Source organism: Carcharhinus amblyrhynchos, chromosome 2, assembly GCF_965287045.1.
Source record: "Carcharhinus amblyrhynchos chromosome 2, sCarAmb.v2.hapA, whole genome shotgun sequence".
NCBI classification, from domain to species: domain Eukaryota; kingdom Metazoa; phylum Chordata; class Chondrichthyes; order Carcharhiniformes; family Carcharhinidae; genus Carcharhinus; species Carcharhinus amblyrhynchos.
Window position 1 is genome coordinate 53,243,987 of NC_137325.1, and position 19,262 is coordinate 53,263,248.

At 40.7% G+C, this 19,262-nt stretch overlaps 1 protein-coding gene across 2 annotated transcripts in view; it reads right to left on the minus strand.

Annotated features, from left to right (window-relative positions):
- skap2 (src kinase associated phosphoprotein 2) overlaps positions 1 to 19,262 on the minus strand; it is a 298,277-nt gene that overhangs the window by 117,359 nt on the left and 161,656 nt on the right. For both annotated transcript variants that reach the window (XM_080205649.1, XM_080205640.1), the window contains exons 7-8: positions 16,616 to 16,740; positions 5,963 to 6,026 (exon numbers count right to left, since the gene is read on the minus strand). In XM_080205649.1, coding sequence (XP_080061775.1) covers positions 5,963 to 6,026; positions 16,616 to 16,740 — 189 coding nt within the window. The remainder of the gene's footprint in view (positions 1 to 5,962; positions 6,027 to 16,615; positions 16,741 to 19,262) is intronic.

A 19,262-nucleotide genomic window follows, 5' to 3' on the forward strand; every position in this document is an offset into this window, starting at 1 on the left:
TAGGTGGGAAGTTAGCTACTGTGCCATCATGTCTGGGCACCATTTTTAAACACAGATTTGTCAGTCATGACCTCCCCTTGACAAAGCCATGCTGATTCGGTCCTACTTCATCATGCACTTCCTAGTACTCTGCGATCTCATCTTTAATAATGGACTCTAAAATCTTGCCAATGACTGAAGTCAGGCTAACCAGCCTATAATTTCCCGTCTGCTGCCTCCCTCCCTTCTTAAACAGCGGTGTTACACTAGCTACTTTCCAGTCCTCTGGTACCCTCCCTGCTTCCAGTGTTTTCTGAAAGATCACCACCAATGCCTCCACAATTTCCTCAGCTATCTCTTTTACAACCCTGGGGTGTAGTCCATCCGGTCCAGGTGACTTATCCACCTTCAGATCTTTCAGTTTCCCCAGAACATTCTCCTTAGTGAAGGCCACTACACTCAGTTGTGCCCCCCTGACTCTCCTGACGTTCTGTCATCCCACTGGTGTCTTCCACCATGAAGACTGATGCAAAGTAACTATTCAGTTCCTCTGCCTTTGCTTTGTTTCCTATTATTACTCCTCCAGCCTCATTTTCCGGTGGTCCAATGGCGATTTTTACCTCTTACTTTTCATATATTGAGAAAAGCACTATCTTCTATATTACTAGCTAGTTTACACTCATATTCCATCTTCTCCCCCCTTATTGCTTTTTTAGTTGTCCTCTGCTCGTTTTTAAAGGCTTCCCACGAATCCTTGCCACTTTGTATGCTTTTTCTCTTCCTTTTATGCTGTTCTTGTCTTCCCTCATCAGCCAGGGATGCCTCGCCCTCTCATCAGCATGTTTCCTCCTCCTTGGGATGAATTTCTGTTGTGCCTCCAGAATAACTCTCAGAAACTCCTGCCATTGCTGTTCCACTGTCTTCCCTGCTAGGCTCCTTTACCAATCAACTCCAGTCAGCTCCTCCCTCATGTCTTTGTAGTTATCCTTACTGAATTGTAATGCGTTATACCTGATTCCACCTTCTCCCTCTCAAACTGCAGGGTAAATTCTACCATACTGTGGTCACTGCTCCCTAAGGGTTCCTTCACCTTAAGTTCCCTAATCAAGTCCACCTCATTACACATTGCCAAATCCAGAATTGCCTATTCGCTACTAGGCGTTGTCACAAACTGCTCCATAAAAACCATCTCAGGCATTCCACAAATTCCTTTTCTTGGGATCCACTACCTACCTGAGTGTTAAGTGCTGCTGGAGTTATATTCATCCAGACACTACAGTCTTGTGACTTGCAGAAAACAGACAGGCTTTGGGAAGTTTTTGGCAAGTTATTTGTTGCAGAATTACCAGCCTCGGACTTGCATTAGTCACCATAGTATTTATATGGCTGTCCCAGTTAACTTTCTGGTCAATTCCTAGGACATTGGCGTGGGGGAATTCAACAATGGTAATGTCATTCAATGTCGCAGGGAGATGGCTGAATTCTTTATTACATACAAACGTGTGAATTAGTAGCATGAGTAGGCCATTTGCTCCTTCGAGTATGCTCCACAATTCAATTAGATTATGGCTGATACAATTGTGATCTCAATTCTACTTCCTGTCTTTCCCTTATACTCTTTGACTTCCTTGTCAATCAAGAATCTAATTTGGCCTTAAAAATATTCAATGACCCTGCTCTTAGGAGAAGATAACTGCACAGATTAACAAACCTCTGAAAAACAAACTCCTTATCTCTGTTTTAACTTGTGTCCTCTTGTTTTAGTCTTCCCCACAATGAGAAATTGTTGACTGAATCCACACTAGTTAGTGAAGTTAAAACTAACAGTAGCTTTCTTTGCTGGAAAAAGTTTATTGATAGTTTATACTTCACAGTCTCATTACTCCAACATCCCAGTGCCCCATCTATTCTCATTTACAGGTGCACAAATACCCATGTTTAATACAACTGCCATTTAAACCTTAACAATGCAATTAATAAAACATTGACAGAAATATCCTCTCATCATCCACCTTGTCACTTCCCTTCAGCATTGTATATGTTTCAATAAGATCTTGTAAATTCCAATGGATACAGGCCTAACCTTTTCTCATAACACCTTCATCCCAGGAATCAGTCAAATAAACTTTCTCTGAACTATTTCTAACGATAATATATCCTTTCTCAAGTAAGGAGACCTACTGTACATAGTATTTCAGATTTGGTCTCACCAATTCCCTGTACGAGACTTCCCTACCTTTATATTCCATTCCCCTTCTACTAAATTCCAAAATTCAATTTGCTTTCCCAGTCACTTGCTTTACCTGCATAATAACTTTTTGTGATTCATGTAAAAGGACACCCAGATCTTGTTCCATATAAATACTATACTGCTTTTCTATTCTCCCTGCCAAAGTGGATGAGTTCACACTTAATCTAATTCCCTTTACAGACTTTATGTCCTTCTCACAATTTACTTTCCTACCTGTCTTTGTGTCATCAACAAATTTAGCAATCAGTCTCTTCTCGAAGCTGGTCAGTGACTGGCTTGTGCGGCATGAATGCTACTCGCCATCTATCAGCCCAAGCCTGAATGTTGTCCAGCTCTTACTGCATTTGTATCATGGACCGCTTCAGTATCGGAGAGTTACAAATGATATTAAACACTGCAGTCATCAGCGAACTTTGCCACTTCTGACATTATAATGAAAGTCATTGATAAAGAAGCTGCTTCAATTTTTGCTCAGATTTCTTGATGCTATCTTGAATCCTGCCTTGATGCTGAGGCCAATAATCCTCACTCCACTATTGAGTTTTTCATTTTTGCCCACTTCTGGACTGAGGCAAAATAAAGTTTGGAGCAAAGTGACCCTAGCGGAAACCAAGCTGAGCATCAGTGAGCAGGTTATTGCTATCTAAATGCTGCTTGGTAGCACTGTGGATGACACCTTCCTACATTTTGATGCTTATCAAGAATATTCTGATATGAAGTTAATTGACCAGACTGGATTTGTCTTGCTTTTAGTGGACGTAATTTACCTGGGAAATTTTACACACTGTCTCGTAAATGCCAGGTTTGCAGCTGTACTGGAACAGTTTGGTTACAGGCCAAGTCAATTCTGGAGTACGAGTCTTCCATATATTGCCGGGTTGTCAGGATCTATGGCCTTTGCGGTATCTAATGCCTTTTACCATTTCTTGACTTCAAGTGGAGTGAATGGAATTGGTTGAAGACTAATTTCAACCAATTAGTTGAATTGGTTGAATTTGACCTAATACAGAGCCCAGGAGGAGGCCACTCAACTGATGATAGCTGCAAACATTTCAACCTTGTCTTTTGCAATGATGTGCGGGACTCCTCCATCATTGAAGGTGGAAATGTTTCTGGAGCCTCCTCCATTTGTTAGTTGTTTAACCAGCCATCATTCACAATTCAATGTGACAGGATTAGAGAGCTATCGATCTGATCCACTGGTTGTGGGATTGCTTAGCTCCATCTATTGTACACTACTTCCACTATCTAGCACGGATGTGTTCTAGCTTCACTAGGATAACACTTCATTTTAATTAATGCCTCATGCTATTCCTGGCATGCTCTCCTACACTTCTCATTGAACCAGGGTTGATCCTGTGAGTGATGGATATGCCAGGTCATTAGGTTACAGGTTATGATTGAATACACACTGGCATGGTAGCACAGTGGTTAGCACTGATGCCTCACAGCTCCTGGGACCTGGGTTTAATTCACCCTTGGGTGACTGTGTGGAGTTTGCACATTCTCTGTCTGCATTGATTTCCTCCAGGTGCTCCAGTATTCTCTCACGATCTTACATCAAGCTGGGAGAGTAGGCATGACTTTGTTTTAATGTCTTATCTAAAAGAAGGCATTTCCAACAAATGCACATCTCTCAGTACAGAAATAGGAACCTTATATTCTTGGCTCAAGTCCTATATCTGTCTATATGTGACTCCAGACCCACAACAATATGGGTGCTTTTTTTAAACTGTCCTCTGAAGTGGCCTAGCAAACCACTCAGTTGCATTCAAGTGGGTGATTCACCACCATCCTCAAAAGCAATTTGAAGTGGACAATAAATGCTGGCCTTGCCGGTGATGCCCACAGCCTGTTAATGAATAAAACAAAATTTGCATTGAAACTTATAGGTGAGATGACCAAATTAGTTGAAGAAAAATGTTTCAAATGCGTGAAATAGAGTGCTGAATGGTTTGGGGAGGGTTTTTTTGAGAATATTTCCAAGATGGATGAAAGTTGTTCCATCATAATTAAATGGATATTTGGTGTGGTGTCATTGGTACGGGAGCGGTGGCAGAAGCAAGCAAAGGAGGTCAGAGTCAGAGACCAGGGTGAAAGTGATGTTAAAAATATTTCAGAGGTAGTTTAGGGCAGGTCAGTGTAAGGATTTGGAGGTAAGGATGATCATATGTAGTGAAGGTGGTGGTGGTGAGTGCACAGAGCACAATGCGAGTTGCAGAAGACTGTAAAAAAATCAATTAATTTATTAGTAACAAAGAATAATGGCAGTTACCAATAGTTACTGTTCGTGTCGTTAGTTTATAATATTGATATTAAATAAACAGTGCAAATATTTTCTGTAGACTGTCTACTTATGCCTAAGAACACTTTTCATTCAATTATATGGATTTTCTGATTTTAGCACTGATGGTAATTCATTTGAAAGGAACATATAAACTTGTATCAACAGTTTGCAGCTGATACAGATGCTTTAAAGGAGCAATGAGACAATAAGTAACATGGAGGCAAAAAACAAGATACTAAGACATGCGAAGCCAAAGTTGGAGGAACGTGGAGTTGTAAAAGCATTGTAAAGTTGTAGAAAATTACATTACAGAACTTGGAAGTTTAAGGCAATTCAGAAATTTATATACGAGTATAAATGGACAAGTTCAAGTGTTTTAAATAAATGGTTGGTAGTAAGGAAAATAAACCAGGAGTTATCTTTAATTTCCAGATTATCCTATAGCAGCAAGCAGTATTGTCAGAGGATAGCAAGGCTCAATATGGTCCAACTTGATCAGGTGAGGAATGGCAAAAATAAATTATTTATCATGTGTTTTCAAGTCTGCACCCTTTGGGATTAATTAAACAAGAATCATATGTGGGGAATTACCAAGTTGGAGAAAGTCAGGGGTTTTACGAGGGACAAGAACCTTAAAAGTGGAGGTGATGATTGGGCATCATAAATGCTATAAAATTATTGTGACAAAAGGAGCGCCAGAGAATAGACTACTGGGTGCATGGAAGTGCCATAATAAGTGACTTGTGAGTGGGGTTGGGAAAGTGGTTTTTCCAAGTCATCTGCATAAGGAAGTGAGATTGGAAGGGAGAATGAGGATATGAATATGAAGGAAAAGAAAGTGAAGTAAGCTGGCCTTGCCTGTGAATGAGACAGTTGGAATAAAGAGATTATTTAGGACGGCTGTAAATATGACTAGGAGAGTTAACATGGAAGACAATTTTAAGCCATTGGACCGGGGAAAGGGGGGTGGGGGCGGTTTGGTGTGTTGAGATGGAGGTTGAAATCCCAAGCATTTGCTCAGTGTAGAGACTAAAGGGGGAAAGAATTTGGCTATGTTGGTGGAAAGCTTGGGTGGGGAGTGGAGAACACAAATTTAATGACGGCAAAAATGGTAAAATTAGAAAATAAGAGGAAAGGTGTCATCACTCATTAGGCAAGTTTTCGACAAGCCCATGATTCAATTAAACCATTCACAGTTCAAGTCTCGGATGGCAAGGACATATTTCATTACTGAAAGGACATTCTGGGCAGCAAGATGGCTGTTGATTTGCTTGCAGGACAAGTCAGCATTAATTTGATCTAGGGGTCCAGCACAGTTAACAGTGATTAGCACTGCACACCAATCAGTCCAGCATGCCAGCAAAGGTACATCAATGACAATCAAGGCAGAATACGACAGAACAACCTAAGTCAATGCTTTGGTTCCACATCTATTTAACTCTTACCTTTTAACACAAATTGAAGCTGTTCAACCCATTCTTCTGCCTCATTTGAAGACGCTGCAGTAAACTGAAAAAAATCTAAGTTAAACCTCACAAAAAATCAGAAATATATGCTGTCAGAAAGTTTGCTTCCAATGTTCAGCAAGTCTTTTCTGACGTTCAGTTTAATTTAGGCAAATTTAAGTATTTGAAGCAGTGGGTGACAGTTTAAATTCTGAACATCAACTGGCAACTGTGTGACTCCTGCTCTTCTTCATCAACGTCAAATGCAAAACTGATGAACAAAATTTACTCTTGGAAATTAAGAGACTTCAATGCTTTTCTTTGAACTGCCGTACACAACCTTACAAAAAATATCCTCATCAGAAGCAACCACTCAATCTGACAACTTAATAAACCAGCTTTCGATAGAAATCTTAAATGCAAAAACTTATTACAGTAACGGTTTGTATCATTACTGACTGACTGAAAAATTCCATTAAACGTCTTGTCCACACTGGATATCATTTTCTCTCTCTGTATAGATATTGGTACTTGTTCTATTAAAAATGTCAAAACGAATCAACAAGCAGCAGTTTCGCCAAAAGATCACCAATCAACACTTTGTATGCAGTTTTTGAAACATCTGCTCACTATTAGTAAATTGTTAGATAAGAACACAGAGCGTCATATGGAATTACCTTAACTATTTACAGACAAGAAATAACATTGGCCTGGCTTTCACAATACTGTCAATGTTTATTGTCATTACATTGATAACAACCTTTTATATTTCTATAATGCCCTTAATATAAAACATTCCAAAGTGCTTCACAAATGCATTATAAACAAAGGTGTAGCACCAAGCCATAGAAGATACTGGAGCAGATAAAAAGTAGCTAAAAGAGGAAGTGAGCTGGTCAGATAGAGGGGTTTAGGGAAGAAGTTCCAGGACTTAGGGCCCAGGAACCTGTACTCTCAACCACCACGGGTGGAACAATTACAATTGGGAATGCTTAAGAAGGGGAGTTCAGGTTTCTCAAAGGGTTATGCGGTTAAAGGAGATTATAGAAACAGGGAGGTATTTGAAAACTAGAATGAAAACTAATCGACCAGAGTGTGCACAGATATGACGGCTGAACAGGAGTTGATGGGAATGAGGCCACGTATAGCAGAGTTTTGGATGACATCAAGATCATGGAGGGCATAACGTGGGAAGAAGGTCAGAGTACATTAGAATAATCAAGTCTAGAGGCAACAAAGGTATGGGTAAGTGCAACCTCTGGAGTCCCCACCTTTGCAGAATAACATAGAAATCCATAAGTTGCTTCCAGTGATGCCATGTTTCTCCTGAGGGTGCACTGTTGAGGCACTCAGACTGCAGTCAATAGAAATCAATTGAACTGAGAATTCTTAGCGGCTCTTACATCATTCATCTTGCTGTAAAATTGGTGAATTGAGTGTAATGTAAAGCAAACTTCATAATTACAGGTAAACATTCTTGGTAAACATCTTCATAGGCTTGAAAAGCTAATTTTATATTTGTGCATAGTCAATTTTTATTTTGATGACAAATTCCACACTAGGTTTGTTCATCTTTATTTTGGCCTGTATCTTAATCCCAACTGTTTATCTGAGAAAGTAAAAACCCAAAGGATGTTAAGCACATCCTGATTTACTGTGTGGGGATACTTTGATGTGATTAGCTGCTTGCTGACATCATTGCTGCTGCACACCAAGAAATCCTCCGGATAAGACACTAGATTTAACCTGCCCCTGGGGAAAAGTGAAAATCACACCAAAGACAGATAGATCTATGTTGTCAGCTTTCTTCCGGGTCAGCTGTGTGTTTTTTAAAAATTCATTCACGGGATGCAGGCATCATAGGCAAAGTTAACTATTATTGCCATTCATAATTCCCCATGCGTAGGTGGTGATGAGCTGCCTTCACCTTTAACTTTTTTGTAGCAGTTTAAAATGGGCAGTTAAGAGTTAATCATGTTGCTGTGGGTCTAGAGTCGCATGCAGGCCAGACTGGTTAAGGACTGCAGACCTCAGCCTCTGGAGGGTATTAGTGGACCAGATGGGTTTTTACGACAACTATCTTTCATTGTTTAGGAGAAGTGGTGGGGTTGTGGTAATGTCACCACAGTCGTAATCCAGAAGCCCAGGCTAATCCTCGAGACATGGGTTTAAATCCCACCACAGCAGCTGGGTGAATTTAAAATCAATTAGTAAGTTTGGTTAATTAATCAAAAAAATGTGGAATAGAAATGAGTCTCGATAATAGTGACCACAAAACCATCATCAATTGCTGTAAAACCCATCTGGTTCACCAATGCCCTTTACAGAAGGAAATCTGCTGTCTTTATGTAAAACAAAATACTGTGGGGATCGGAAATAAAAACCAGAAGTGCTGGGAAAACTCTGCAGACCTAGCAGCATCTGGCATCCTCTCCAAGAGAGTCATATTGGACTCAAAACATTAACTCTGTTTCTCTCTCTATTCTACCACCCTTACCTGGTCTGGTCTACCTAGTTCTCCAGATCTAGAGCAATGGAGTTCTCTAGATCTACAGCAATGGAGTTCTCTCTCAAAGGGTACTAACGGATGGGCAATGAATGCTGTGATGCCCACATCCATGAAAGAATACACAGTTAAAAATTGTTCTAGGTCAGAATTTATTTTTAATAAATGGGAGCCATTACAGTCTGCATCGCTGTCCTTATCAGAAGAGCGAGGATATCAGCTCTTTCTTTGGGCATTCTTGACATTTTTCATTCACTCTTGACGTTGTGTTAATTGTGAAGAGTGACAATGCATTATCAATATATTTATCATTAAAGCAACTCACACTGGCATTCAAGTCTTCTGATTGACCTAGAGAAAGAGATGGTTAAGGGCCAGCAACCATTTACAAAGATTAGTGGCAATGTAACATCAGTTGTCATGTTCAGAAAGTTAATGACTGCACAACTGAAAGTATGTGGGAATCATAGAAGGAAAATTCCAATCAAATACTCTGTTTCTGATTCCGGCTACAGTGCATCTTGTTTTGATGTCTGTGATTGCCCTCTCCATAAGGGTGCCCTTTCAGAATGGTGCAACCTCCTCCTATGCTGATTCTCTCTCTTTCATTGTGTCTCAGCCTCTCAACAAGACGACGGGAAGGATGTCAATATGTACCCGAGCCAATGGTTTTTAATCCTCGATTGCATATGCCAACTTACCATGGTGTGCATAAAAGCAGCAAAAACAGCCAAGAGGTAGTAGTTGTCAGAGCAGTAGTAGTGTAGGATCAAGCAGAAAGATATTACGAAATCATCTTTGCTGACTTATGGACAGTTAAAGAAAGCAGAGAAGGAAATGCTTAACAGTGCAGAGGCAAAGACAAGGCCTGTGGAATGAATGAACATGAAAGGGGAGTATTAGCTTAACAATTGTCATGAATTCATTACATTTCTCTTTTCTTGGAAACAACATTGCATGCATTCACATAAGCTCTCTTGCCATTTCACTAATTATCAACCATCTAGAGGTCTTCTGCATTCTCCGAAAATTGTTCTAGTATCCTCTCCAAAGTTGTATCTAAAAACACACTGGGGCCTCTAATGCAACACTTATTACAACCAACAATTTTCCTGCAGCTAGACAATGAAACCTCATTGCTTAAACCACAAAACAAGGCCCCTCCCCTTTAAGCTCCTATAGCACTAAGAATCTACAGTAGCTTTCCATTTTTCATCAACTAATTGTTCAGCTGCCAATGGGTGACCTAATTCACACAATAAGCTTGTCATTCATGCAAATGAGAAGTACAAAAATTAGGATCGGCCTGGACCAAATTCTGCAAATCACTGTTCTTCTCACTTCACCCGCCTTCTGGTTTCCTACTGCAAGACTGAAATTAATAGGTTTCCACTGTCCCCATTTCTCACCCAGCCACCGCACCCCACCCCAAACCAATAAAATATTTTAGTTAAGACTGAATAGTTTTTCATTTATCTTGATTTTCTGTATCTTGACTTTATGCGCGTGGGAGTCAGATGATCATCTTTTTCTTCCACCACACAGTTTGTGAATCTATTCACTCGCACTAATCTTTCAGGTTGCGGGAGTTGGGGAGACAAATTTTTGCTGGTGAGTCAACTGAACAGTTTAAATGCTTGTTGTGCTCTCAACAAAAATTTTATGATGTTTAGTTGTCACCAATTATGTTGGACTTAATAATCCTTATTGATGCAATGCTGCAGCACTATCTTAAGGTAACATGAACTTTCATTCTGGTTTAAACAGCATGAACATATGAGTATAAAGAGAACATAAAAGATCATCATCCAGTGAAAACTGATATTCGGTTTGGTATACATAAAATAAATCTGAATATCACACCTTATGTCCTTACTTTAGGAATTGTGTATTGCAAAACATCTTAATGCATATTCTCTTATGCAAAAGAAAGGAATATGTTTGACTTTGCTGATAAATTAAAAAATATTCTTGGTGTTTAGGGATTGAGTTCCATTTCTGTTCAAGAGTATTCAAATGTGGAGAGGCAACTTCAACTGCATCTAGTCAAGTGTATTGAAATTCTGCCATCTTTTTATACACTGATTTAAATATTGACCTACTTTATATTAGGCCAGTAATATTTCATATCCTAGAACCTGAGTGCGGTTGGCCAGTTGCTTTGCACTGCCAAATGTTAGCATTTCTTTTGGGTACAGCTTACCAACTGGCTCTATTATTCACTTTATAGCTAACCATTACAGCTAAATTCTCCTCATCCCTCAGCTGGACTCCATGGGGGCGACCACGCCATTGTGTCCTGCTGGCCGATAGGCAGGGCGAGCCGGTAAGATTGAGAGACAGCCGGGAAATCTGGTTCACGCTCGATTTGTTGCCTGTTGTGAGCTTGTCAACACCGGATATCTTGCACGAGGCTGAAAATATCATTTAAATTTACTTAAATGGTGATTTGAAGGCGAGTAGATGTACCGAAAACAAGCATCAGGGGCTTTCACAGAGGTGCAAAAATCATGTGTAGACCTTCCTATAGACAGTAAAGCTACAACGCTGTGTGAAATCTTTGGAATAGAAATTCACATGCCCTGGTTTGTTAACCAGAGTAGTAATTCATGACCTATCCATGTTGGTTCCAAATGGGGTTGGTAACATATAAATATGTTACACCTTATTTGTATGTTAATAGCATGTGGCTGAGTGGGTTTTGTGATGCTTCTTTCTTCATGCTGCTAACTGAACACTTGGGTGCAGATACCATGTGGCTCAGCCAGCCTCATTTTCTTAAAGACAGCCTATATCTCTCTGAAAGGGAAGCTAGAATAAATAATATTGGTGGAATATAAATGATGGAAAGTAGTAGACAAGGTCAGAGGGAGGGTCCCAGTATGATGGATGTGACACTAGTAGAGGAGAAACGCTCTGCTTCTGCAATGGAGTAGGAGGCCCTCAAGGACCACTTTCAGAAAGGAGTGGGATCAGTTGGCCAGGGAGGTCAATTCTGGGATTCTGAACCCAATGGCTTGGCAATTGAGCCAGAAGATGACTAATTAACTCAAATGAGAGGAAAAGTTCAGTGAATGCATGACATCTCTGACCTACCACACCACCAATTTTACATGCAACTAATGCACCACACTTCATTCCTCGTTCATCAACATTCACTAGCACTCAGGACTCGTATCTAACATCCAGATAATCCTCCTTACCCTCACAGACCTATCAATGCTGCTATATGCTCATCCACTTCCTCCATATTCCTCCAGTTAGTCGGCCGTGACAGGATCATCACCGAAACATGTGTTGCACAACAGACCTTCTGCCTGCTCTCTTATAGAGCAAAGCAACACAGAATAGGAGGCAGCACAGCTGAACTAGGCAGGGGGAAAAGTAGTAGGCCAATAATGCCTGCATCTTCTGAACTCCTATGGAAGAAAGTTCAGGAGATGCAGGCTGAACTCAGCATCATGGGACCTGCAGTAACAGAGCCCAAGTCACGCTGGGAACATCAAGGATGATGATACGTTACTGAGTTGTGCCACTAAAAAGCTGCTAGATCAACTTTAACCTGCTATCTTACAAGTTGCAGATTGAAAGGCCATGGGTGTCCTGCCTTCCATCCCACACATCCTTCCCTCACCCAACCGTCTGATTTCTTGCTCCCGAATACTGAGCACAGCCAGATGAGGAGGGTGGGGGTGAGCATTGTTGGGGGTGTGGGGGTAGTGTTGTGCATTTGCAGGGTGCAAAGTGCGAGCACAAGCATTGTCAGGGGTAATGGAGAAGTAAGCATTGTCCGGGGTGCTGAGGAGGGTGAGCAGTGTTGGGAAGAGAAATAGGGAGGGGGGTGAGGGCAGTGAACATTGTCAGAGGGGAGATGAACAATGACAACCTAGGGGTGAAGATTGTCACAAGAGTAAACGGGGGAGCAGAATTGAGGTTTGTCAGGAGGTGTGTGTGTGCATGTGGTGATAAGCATATTTGTGTGAGCATTTTCTTCTCTCACCACAGTCTATCATTCCAGTAAATCTCATTTGCACCCTCTCCAAGAGCAACCCTTTCTAAATTATGATACTCAGAGCTGAACAATACTCCAGCTGAGACCTGAGTGTTTTACAAAGATGTAGCATAATTTCCCTGCCTTTGTACTCTATTCCTCTATTTATCAAATCGAGGACCACATATGCTTTTTGACCACCTTCTCAACCTTTCCAGGCATCCTTTACGATTTATGCACATACGCCCCTAATTCTTGTTATATTCCTTTCAAATGCATATCATATTTCCGCTCCTCAATCTTCCTACCAAATGTCATCTGATGAAGGGTCATTTGAGCTTGAAACATTGGCTCTATTCTCTCTCCATAGATGCTGTTAGGTCTGATGAGATTTTCCAGCATTTACTGCTTTTGAGTTCAGTAAAGTCTGCTTTTAGTCCTTTAACCAATTTTGTATCCGTGCTGCCACTACCATTTTAATTAATATTGAACTGAATTTTAATAATAATTTAGCCAAAATGCTTGGATGTGGTACAAATATCTTTTGAAAGTCTATGTACAAATCCAACGTGAAACTCTCTCTTTTCATTATTTCAAAGAATTCAAACTATTCAAATAGGATTTACCTCTAACAAATACATTCATTAACCCATATTTTTCCAATTATTGCTTCAAATTTTCCTCACCATGCAATGCTAACCTCGCTGGCCTGTAGTCACTGAATGGGGTGCAATCTTTGTAATCCTCCAATCCTGTGACACCATTCCCTTACCTAAGAAAATCAGAAGATTGTGACCAGAATTTCCACAATTTCCACCTCCTCTTCCCTCAGCCAACAAAGGTGCATGCCTTTGGACTTTTGAACACTAATTTCTTTCCAAGTACTTCCTCAATCTCTATTTCTATCCCAGCCAAATTCTCAATGATCTCCTCTTTGACGGTGGCATTGGCAGCAACTCCTTCTTTAGTGAAGACAAATGTAAAGTATTCATCTATATTTCAGCCATGCCATCTGCTATACCATTACTGTAAATCCTGGTGTCAATTGGAAAGTGTCTTTGCTCATGTGCACTCTCTGTTCAGTGCATCTGCTCCGGCACTTGCAGTCTCCCCCACCAGAGATGTCGTTGGAATGTACCCATCAGATCGTTGAGCATTCATGTTCAATTTATCACAATCTTTAGGGAATGGAATGCTATGAGGGATTCCATGTTTCTTTGTTGCAGATCAAAATCAATACTTATCTGTCATTGCGCTTCTCCTCAAGCCACCCCCATCATCACTGACCACCCCTCTGCAATTAAATTCCTTTACCTCTCACAACAGGTGTACTTTAACAACAAAAACAGAAAATGCTGGAAATGTTGTAGGTCTGACAACGTATGTGGAAAGAGAATAGAGCTAGCGTTTCAAGTCAGGATGACAGTTTGTCAGAGGTAAAGCTGACAGAAAATAGGGTGAGATTTATATTGTTGTGGTGAGACAGGGGATGGGTGGGGAACTGAGGGCTGAATATTTAGCAATTGGTGGAGTTGGGAGAGATTGATAAAGACATCATTGTCAAAAAGACGAAGAGAATGTAAATGGACGTGATCATGGCTAAGTAGAGTGCTGATAGAGATTATAATGTGTAAATGGAAGAACGAACATAAGCAGAGTGTCAAAGGGTGACCTGAGACACGTAACAAATGGCCCTAGTTGAGTGGGGAGGGGGAGGAAATTGTAGTGGGGAGAAAGATGGAATGTGAGATTTTTGAAAAAGGCAGAAAAATGAAACAATGGAAGGGAATAAAAAAAACTTTTAAAAATATATACTATAAAAATGAAATGAAATAAAATAAGATGACAGGAAAAGGGATGAAAGTGGAGGAGAGAGTTCATGCTCTGCAGTTGGTGAACTCAATGTTCAGTTCAGAAGGCTATAAAGTGCCTAATCGAAAAATCAGGTGCTGTTCCTCCAGTATGCGTTGGGCTTCACATTGCAACAGGCCCAGGACTGACGTGCATATTAGAGCAGGATGGTGTGTTGAAATCACAAATGTTGGGTAGGTTTGGGTCTGCGTTTGGTCTCTCTGATGTAGGGTGGACTATATTGAGTGTAGCGAATGCAATAGACCAGATGTATTTCAATTATATTTAGTATTTTATTACTCCCACCAAACATGTCTAGATGCGGCTCACTACTGCTACCCCCTGAAAATGTACTTCTGGATTAATAGCTCTACCTTCCTAGCATTGGTTCCATGGTCAAGAATTGTTTTTATTCTCTTCTGTTTCTGAGCATATACTGACAGCTAAATTCTGAACCATATTTTTCACTCACTGTCATGCAACACCTTCCCTGTCCCTTCATTTCATGCTACCCTTGTGATCCATTTGTTGGTTTCCTGAACCACTGAGTCTATGATACTTACTCCAGTTCTACAATTGGTATAGTAAAGCAATTCCTTGCCATATAAACATCCCTGAGATTCAGCAGTCACAATGATTTCAGCAATAAACTGGAGAAGTTTCACCCCCAATGTTTCACTATGTTAATGGTGCTATGTAAGTAAATAAATAAAGCAAAAGTATATATGGATAGCAGCGTTGGTGGTGCGCTATGACTGCAGCACATGGGGTTCTGTGGACAGTATTGCAATATCGGCAATCACATCTGCAACAAATATCTGTATCATGAAGAATTCAATTTGAGTTAAAATTTTAAAAAATGCTGGAAAGACTCATCATATAGGCAGCATCTGTGGAGAGAGAAACAGAGCTAACATTTGAGGTTGCTGACCTTTTGTCAGAATTACTGAGCTACAGACACTGTGGGACATTACAGAAGTCAAAGGTTATGTTTCCTGCTCAGTCACAGAGAGTCTCTCCATGGTTCAGAAGAAATTTGAAATAAGTGAAGTATTAGGGTGGAACCTTGTTGTGATCACCTTAGGAGCCATTTATATATGCATAGCTAGGGAGTGAGGTTCTACAAAAAGTTCAAGGAATCTGGACCTAAACTTGAATGCAGAACCTCACAGATATTAATCGCTGGATTAATTGACTTTAGAACCATAGAAATTTTACAGCTCAGAAACAGGCCTTCTGGCCCTCCTTGGCTGTGCCAAACCATTTTTCTGCCTAGTCCCACGGACCTGCACCTGGACCACATCCCTCCACACCCCTCTCATCCATGCAACTGTCCAAGTTTAAAATATAAATTTTTATCTCAAAAAGAGATATCTCTTCAAGATAAAGTTTTAAATATAAAGATACAGCTCAAAAGTAGGTTATGACAATCAAAACCCTTTGATATTGTGGAAAAGATTTGGAATTTCATATTCCTATCTACCCCAATAATCTTTGATTTCCTCATCTAACAAGAATCTAACTCCCATTTAAAAATATTCAATGAACCTCCTGCACTGCATTTTGAGGCAGTGTTCCAAAGTTACTCAACCCTCAGAAAAAAAATCTTCTCATCTGTCCTAAAAGGGCGATCCATTATTTTAAAACAGTGCCCCCTAGTTTTGGGAATACCCACAAGGGAAAACATCCTTCCCACATCCACTGTCAAAATCATTCAGGATCTTATCTACACCAATCAATTCACTCATTCTTGTAGATTCCAGCAGAAATAAATCCTATCGGTCCAGCCTTTCCTCACAAGACAACCTACTCATTCCAAGTATCATTCTAGTAAACCTCTTTGAAACCACCTCCAATGCATTTACATCCCTCCTTTAAAACGGCACACAGCATTCAAGATGTGGCCTCATCAATGCCCTATACAACTGAAGCATAACACCCTTACTTCTTGTAATAAGGGATATCATTCTATTAGTCTTCTTAATTACTTGCTGTACCTGAATACTAATTTCTTGCGCCTCATGAACTAGAACACAGATTCCTCTGAACCCCTGAATTCCTCTATTTAAATAACACTTGCCAAGACAGAGAGGGAGACACAAAAAATGGGGTGGGCAGGCTAGGAGATAAGAGATCGAAAGAGGGAGAAAATGGGCCAGGCAGGCAGGCCAGGAGATGGAGAGAAATACAGAAAGAGATTGAGGCGGGCAAGCCAAGGTAGAGGGGTGGGGGGTCAGGGGTGCACATGGGTGGTTATTTATTCTGTTGTTCAAAATGAAAACAAATACACATTTAAAAATCAAACCTGAAAGAGTCGTTTATTAGGAGCAGTGAGTTCAAAACAGCAATCCTTCTTTGCATCTTTCCGTATGGTAGTTGTCAGCTGGACTGTGTAACCATCTATGGCAAAATCTCCTTTTTGCTGCTTATCTACAAAGATGTTAAATAAACAAAGATTTAATATATTTATCCATATCCAGAAATCAATTCAGAAAAACAGCAACAAGTCAAAAGATTACATTATTATCGAAGTACTGTCTTAATTGTTTCTTAGATGTGGGAAACGTTGACAAGGCAGCATCTTAGCATTCCTAACTGCCCCGAGGATATTGAGCATCAACCACATGTTTAGGCCACACCAATTAGGGAAACTTGTCAGTAATGTTCCCTTGTGTCTGTTGCCCTGGTCTTTTTAGGTGGTAGAGGTCACAGGTTTGTTGCTGTTGAAGACAGCATGGTAAGTTGCTGCAGTGCATCTTGTAGATGGCACATACTGATTCAGTGTTGGAGACAGCAAATGTTTAAGCTGGTGGATGGCGTGCCAATTACGCAGACTACTTTAGCCTGGGTGATGTCAACTTTTTCAAATGTTGTTGGAGTTGCACAGTGCAATATTCCATCATACTCCTGTCTTGTGCCTTGTAGATGGTGGATAGGCCTTGGGGGCTTTTTAAGACCTGCTCCTTTAGCCACAGTATTTATATGGCTGATCCAGTTAAGTTTCTGGTCAATAGCCAAAGGATATTGTTGGTGAAGGGAGTTCAGCAATGTTAATGTCATTGCCAAGAGGAGGTGGTTAATTTTGCTATATCTGGAGATGGTCATTGTGTGGCATGAGTGTTATTTACTACTTAGCAGCCCAAACCTGAGTGTATCCAGGTCATGCTGCAGATGGACATGCACTATTTCAGTATCTGAGGAGTCATGAATGGTACTGAACACTGTATAATCATTAGTGATCACTACCATTTTGGGTCTTATGATGGAGGAAAAGTCATTGAAGAAGTAGGTGAAGATGATTATGCTGACGATCCTGTGCTAAGGAACTGCTGCAGCTATGTCCCAAGATTGAAATGATTAGTTCCCTACTAGACAACTAACACTGCAACTATCTTCCTCTTTTGGACAGTTGGTTCGGACTCAATACAGCACAGGAAACGGGCCCTTCGACCCTAAATGGCTGAATGACTCGATGGGCTGAAATGGCCTCCTCCTGTACAGTAGAGATCCTATGGTTCTATGGTTACAGGTTTTGGCAGAATAGTATTCAGCTGCTGCTGCTGATGGCCTATTGTGCCTCATGGATGCCCTCTTTGCACTGTTAGATTGATTCTGAATTTATAGAATTTAACATGGTGGTAATACCACACAACACATGAGACAGTTACCCTCAATTTCAAGGCAAGACTCCACCTCCACGTGAACTGACTATATAGTGGTCACTCCTACCCATGATATAATTGACAGATATATTGGTGAGGGCAAGTAGCTTCTTCTCCCATAATTGTCCGCAAGCCTGGTGTGGCAAATATGTCCTTCAGGATGGCTAGCTCAGTCAGTAGTCCTGTTACCAAGCCACCTTGGTGACAGAATTCAAGTGAGTGGTATTCAACATGGAGGAGTACTGCTTTATCAGCTGAGGAATAGCAGTAGTTGCAAATCAACAGGAGGTTTCCTTGCCCATATCTGGTAACTATAGGCCGCTTAGCTTAACTTCTGTAGTGGGGAAAATGCTTGACTCTATTAAGGGAGAAATAGCAAACATCTGGATATCAGCACGGGTTCATAAAGAGGTCATGTTTGACTAATTTAGTGGAATCCTTTGAGAGCATTACATGTGCAGTGGGCAATGGGGGACCTGTGGATGTGGTGTATCTGGATTTCCAGGAGGCACTTGACAAGGTGCCACACCAAAGACTGCCACATAAGATAAAGGTGCACAGTGTTATGGGGAATGTATTAGCATGGATAGAGGATTGGTTAACTAACAGTAAGCAAAGAGTAGGGGTAAATGGGTGTTTTTCTGGTTGGCGATCAGTGACTAGTGGTGTGCCTCAGGGATCAGTGTTGGGGCAACAATTGTTTACAATTTACATAGATGATTTGGAGTTGGGGACTAAGTGCAGAGTGTCAACATTTGCAGATGACACTAAAATGAGTGGCAGCGCAAAGCGTACAGAGGATGCTGAAAGTCTGCAAAGAGATATAGGTAGTCTACGTGAGTGGCCGAGGCAGATGGAGTACAATGTTGGCAAATGTGAGTCATCCATTTTGGTAGGAATAACAGCAAAATGGTCTATTATTTAAATGGTAAAAAATAGCAGCATGCTATTATGCAGAAAGACCTGGGTGTCCTTATGCAAGAATCACAAGGAGTTGGTTTGCAGATGCAGCAGGTAATTAAGACAGCAAATGGAATTTTGTCCTTCACTGCTAGAGGGATGGAGTTTAAAAACAGTGAGGTTATGTTGCAGCTGTATAAGGTACTGGTGAGGTCACACATGGAGCACTGTGTACAGTTTTGATCTCCTTATTTGAGAAAGGATATACTGGCACTGGAGGGGGTGCAGAGAAGATTCACTGGGTTGATTCCCGAGTTGACAGCATTGGCTTATAAGGAGAGACTAAATAGATTGGGGCTACACTCATTGGAATTCAGAAGAATGAGGGGA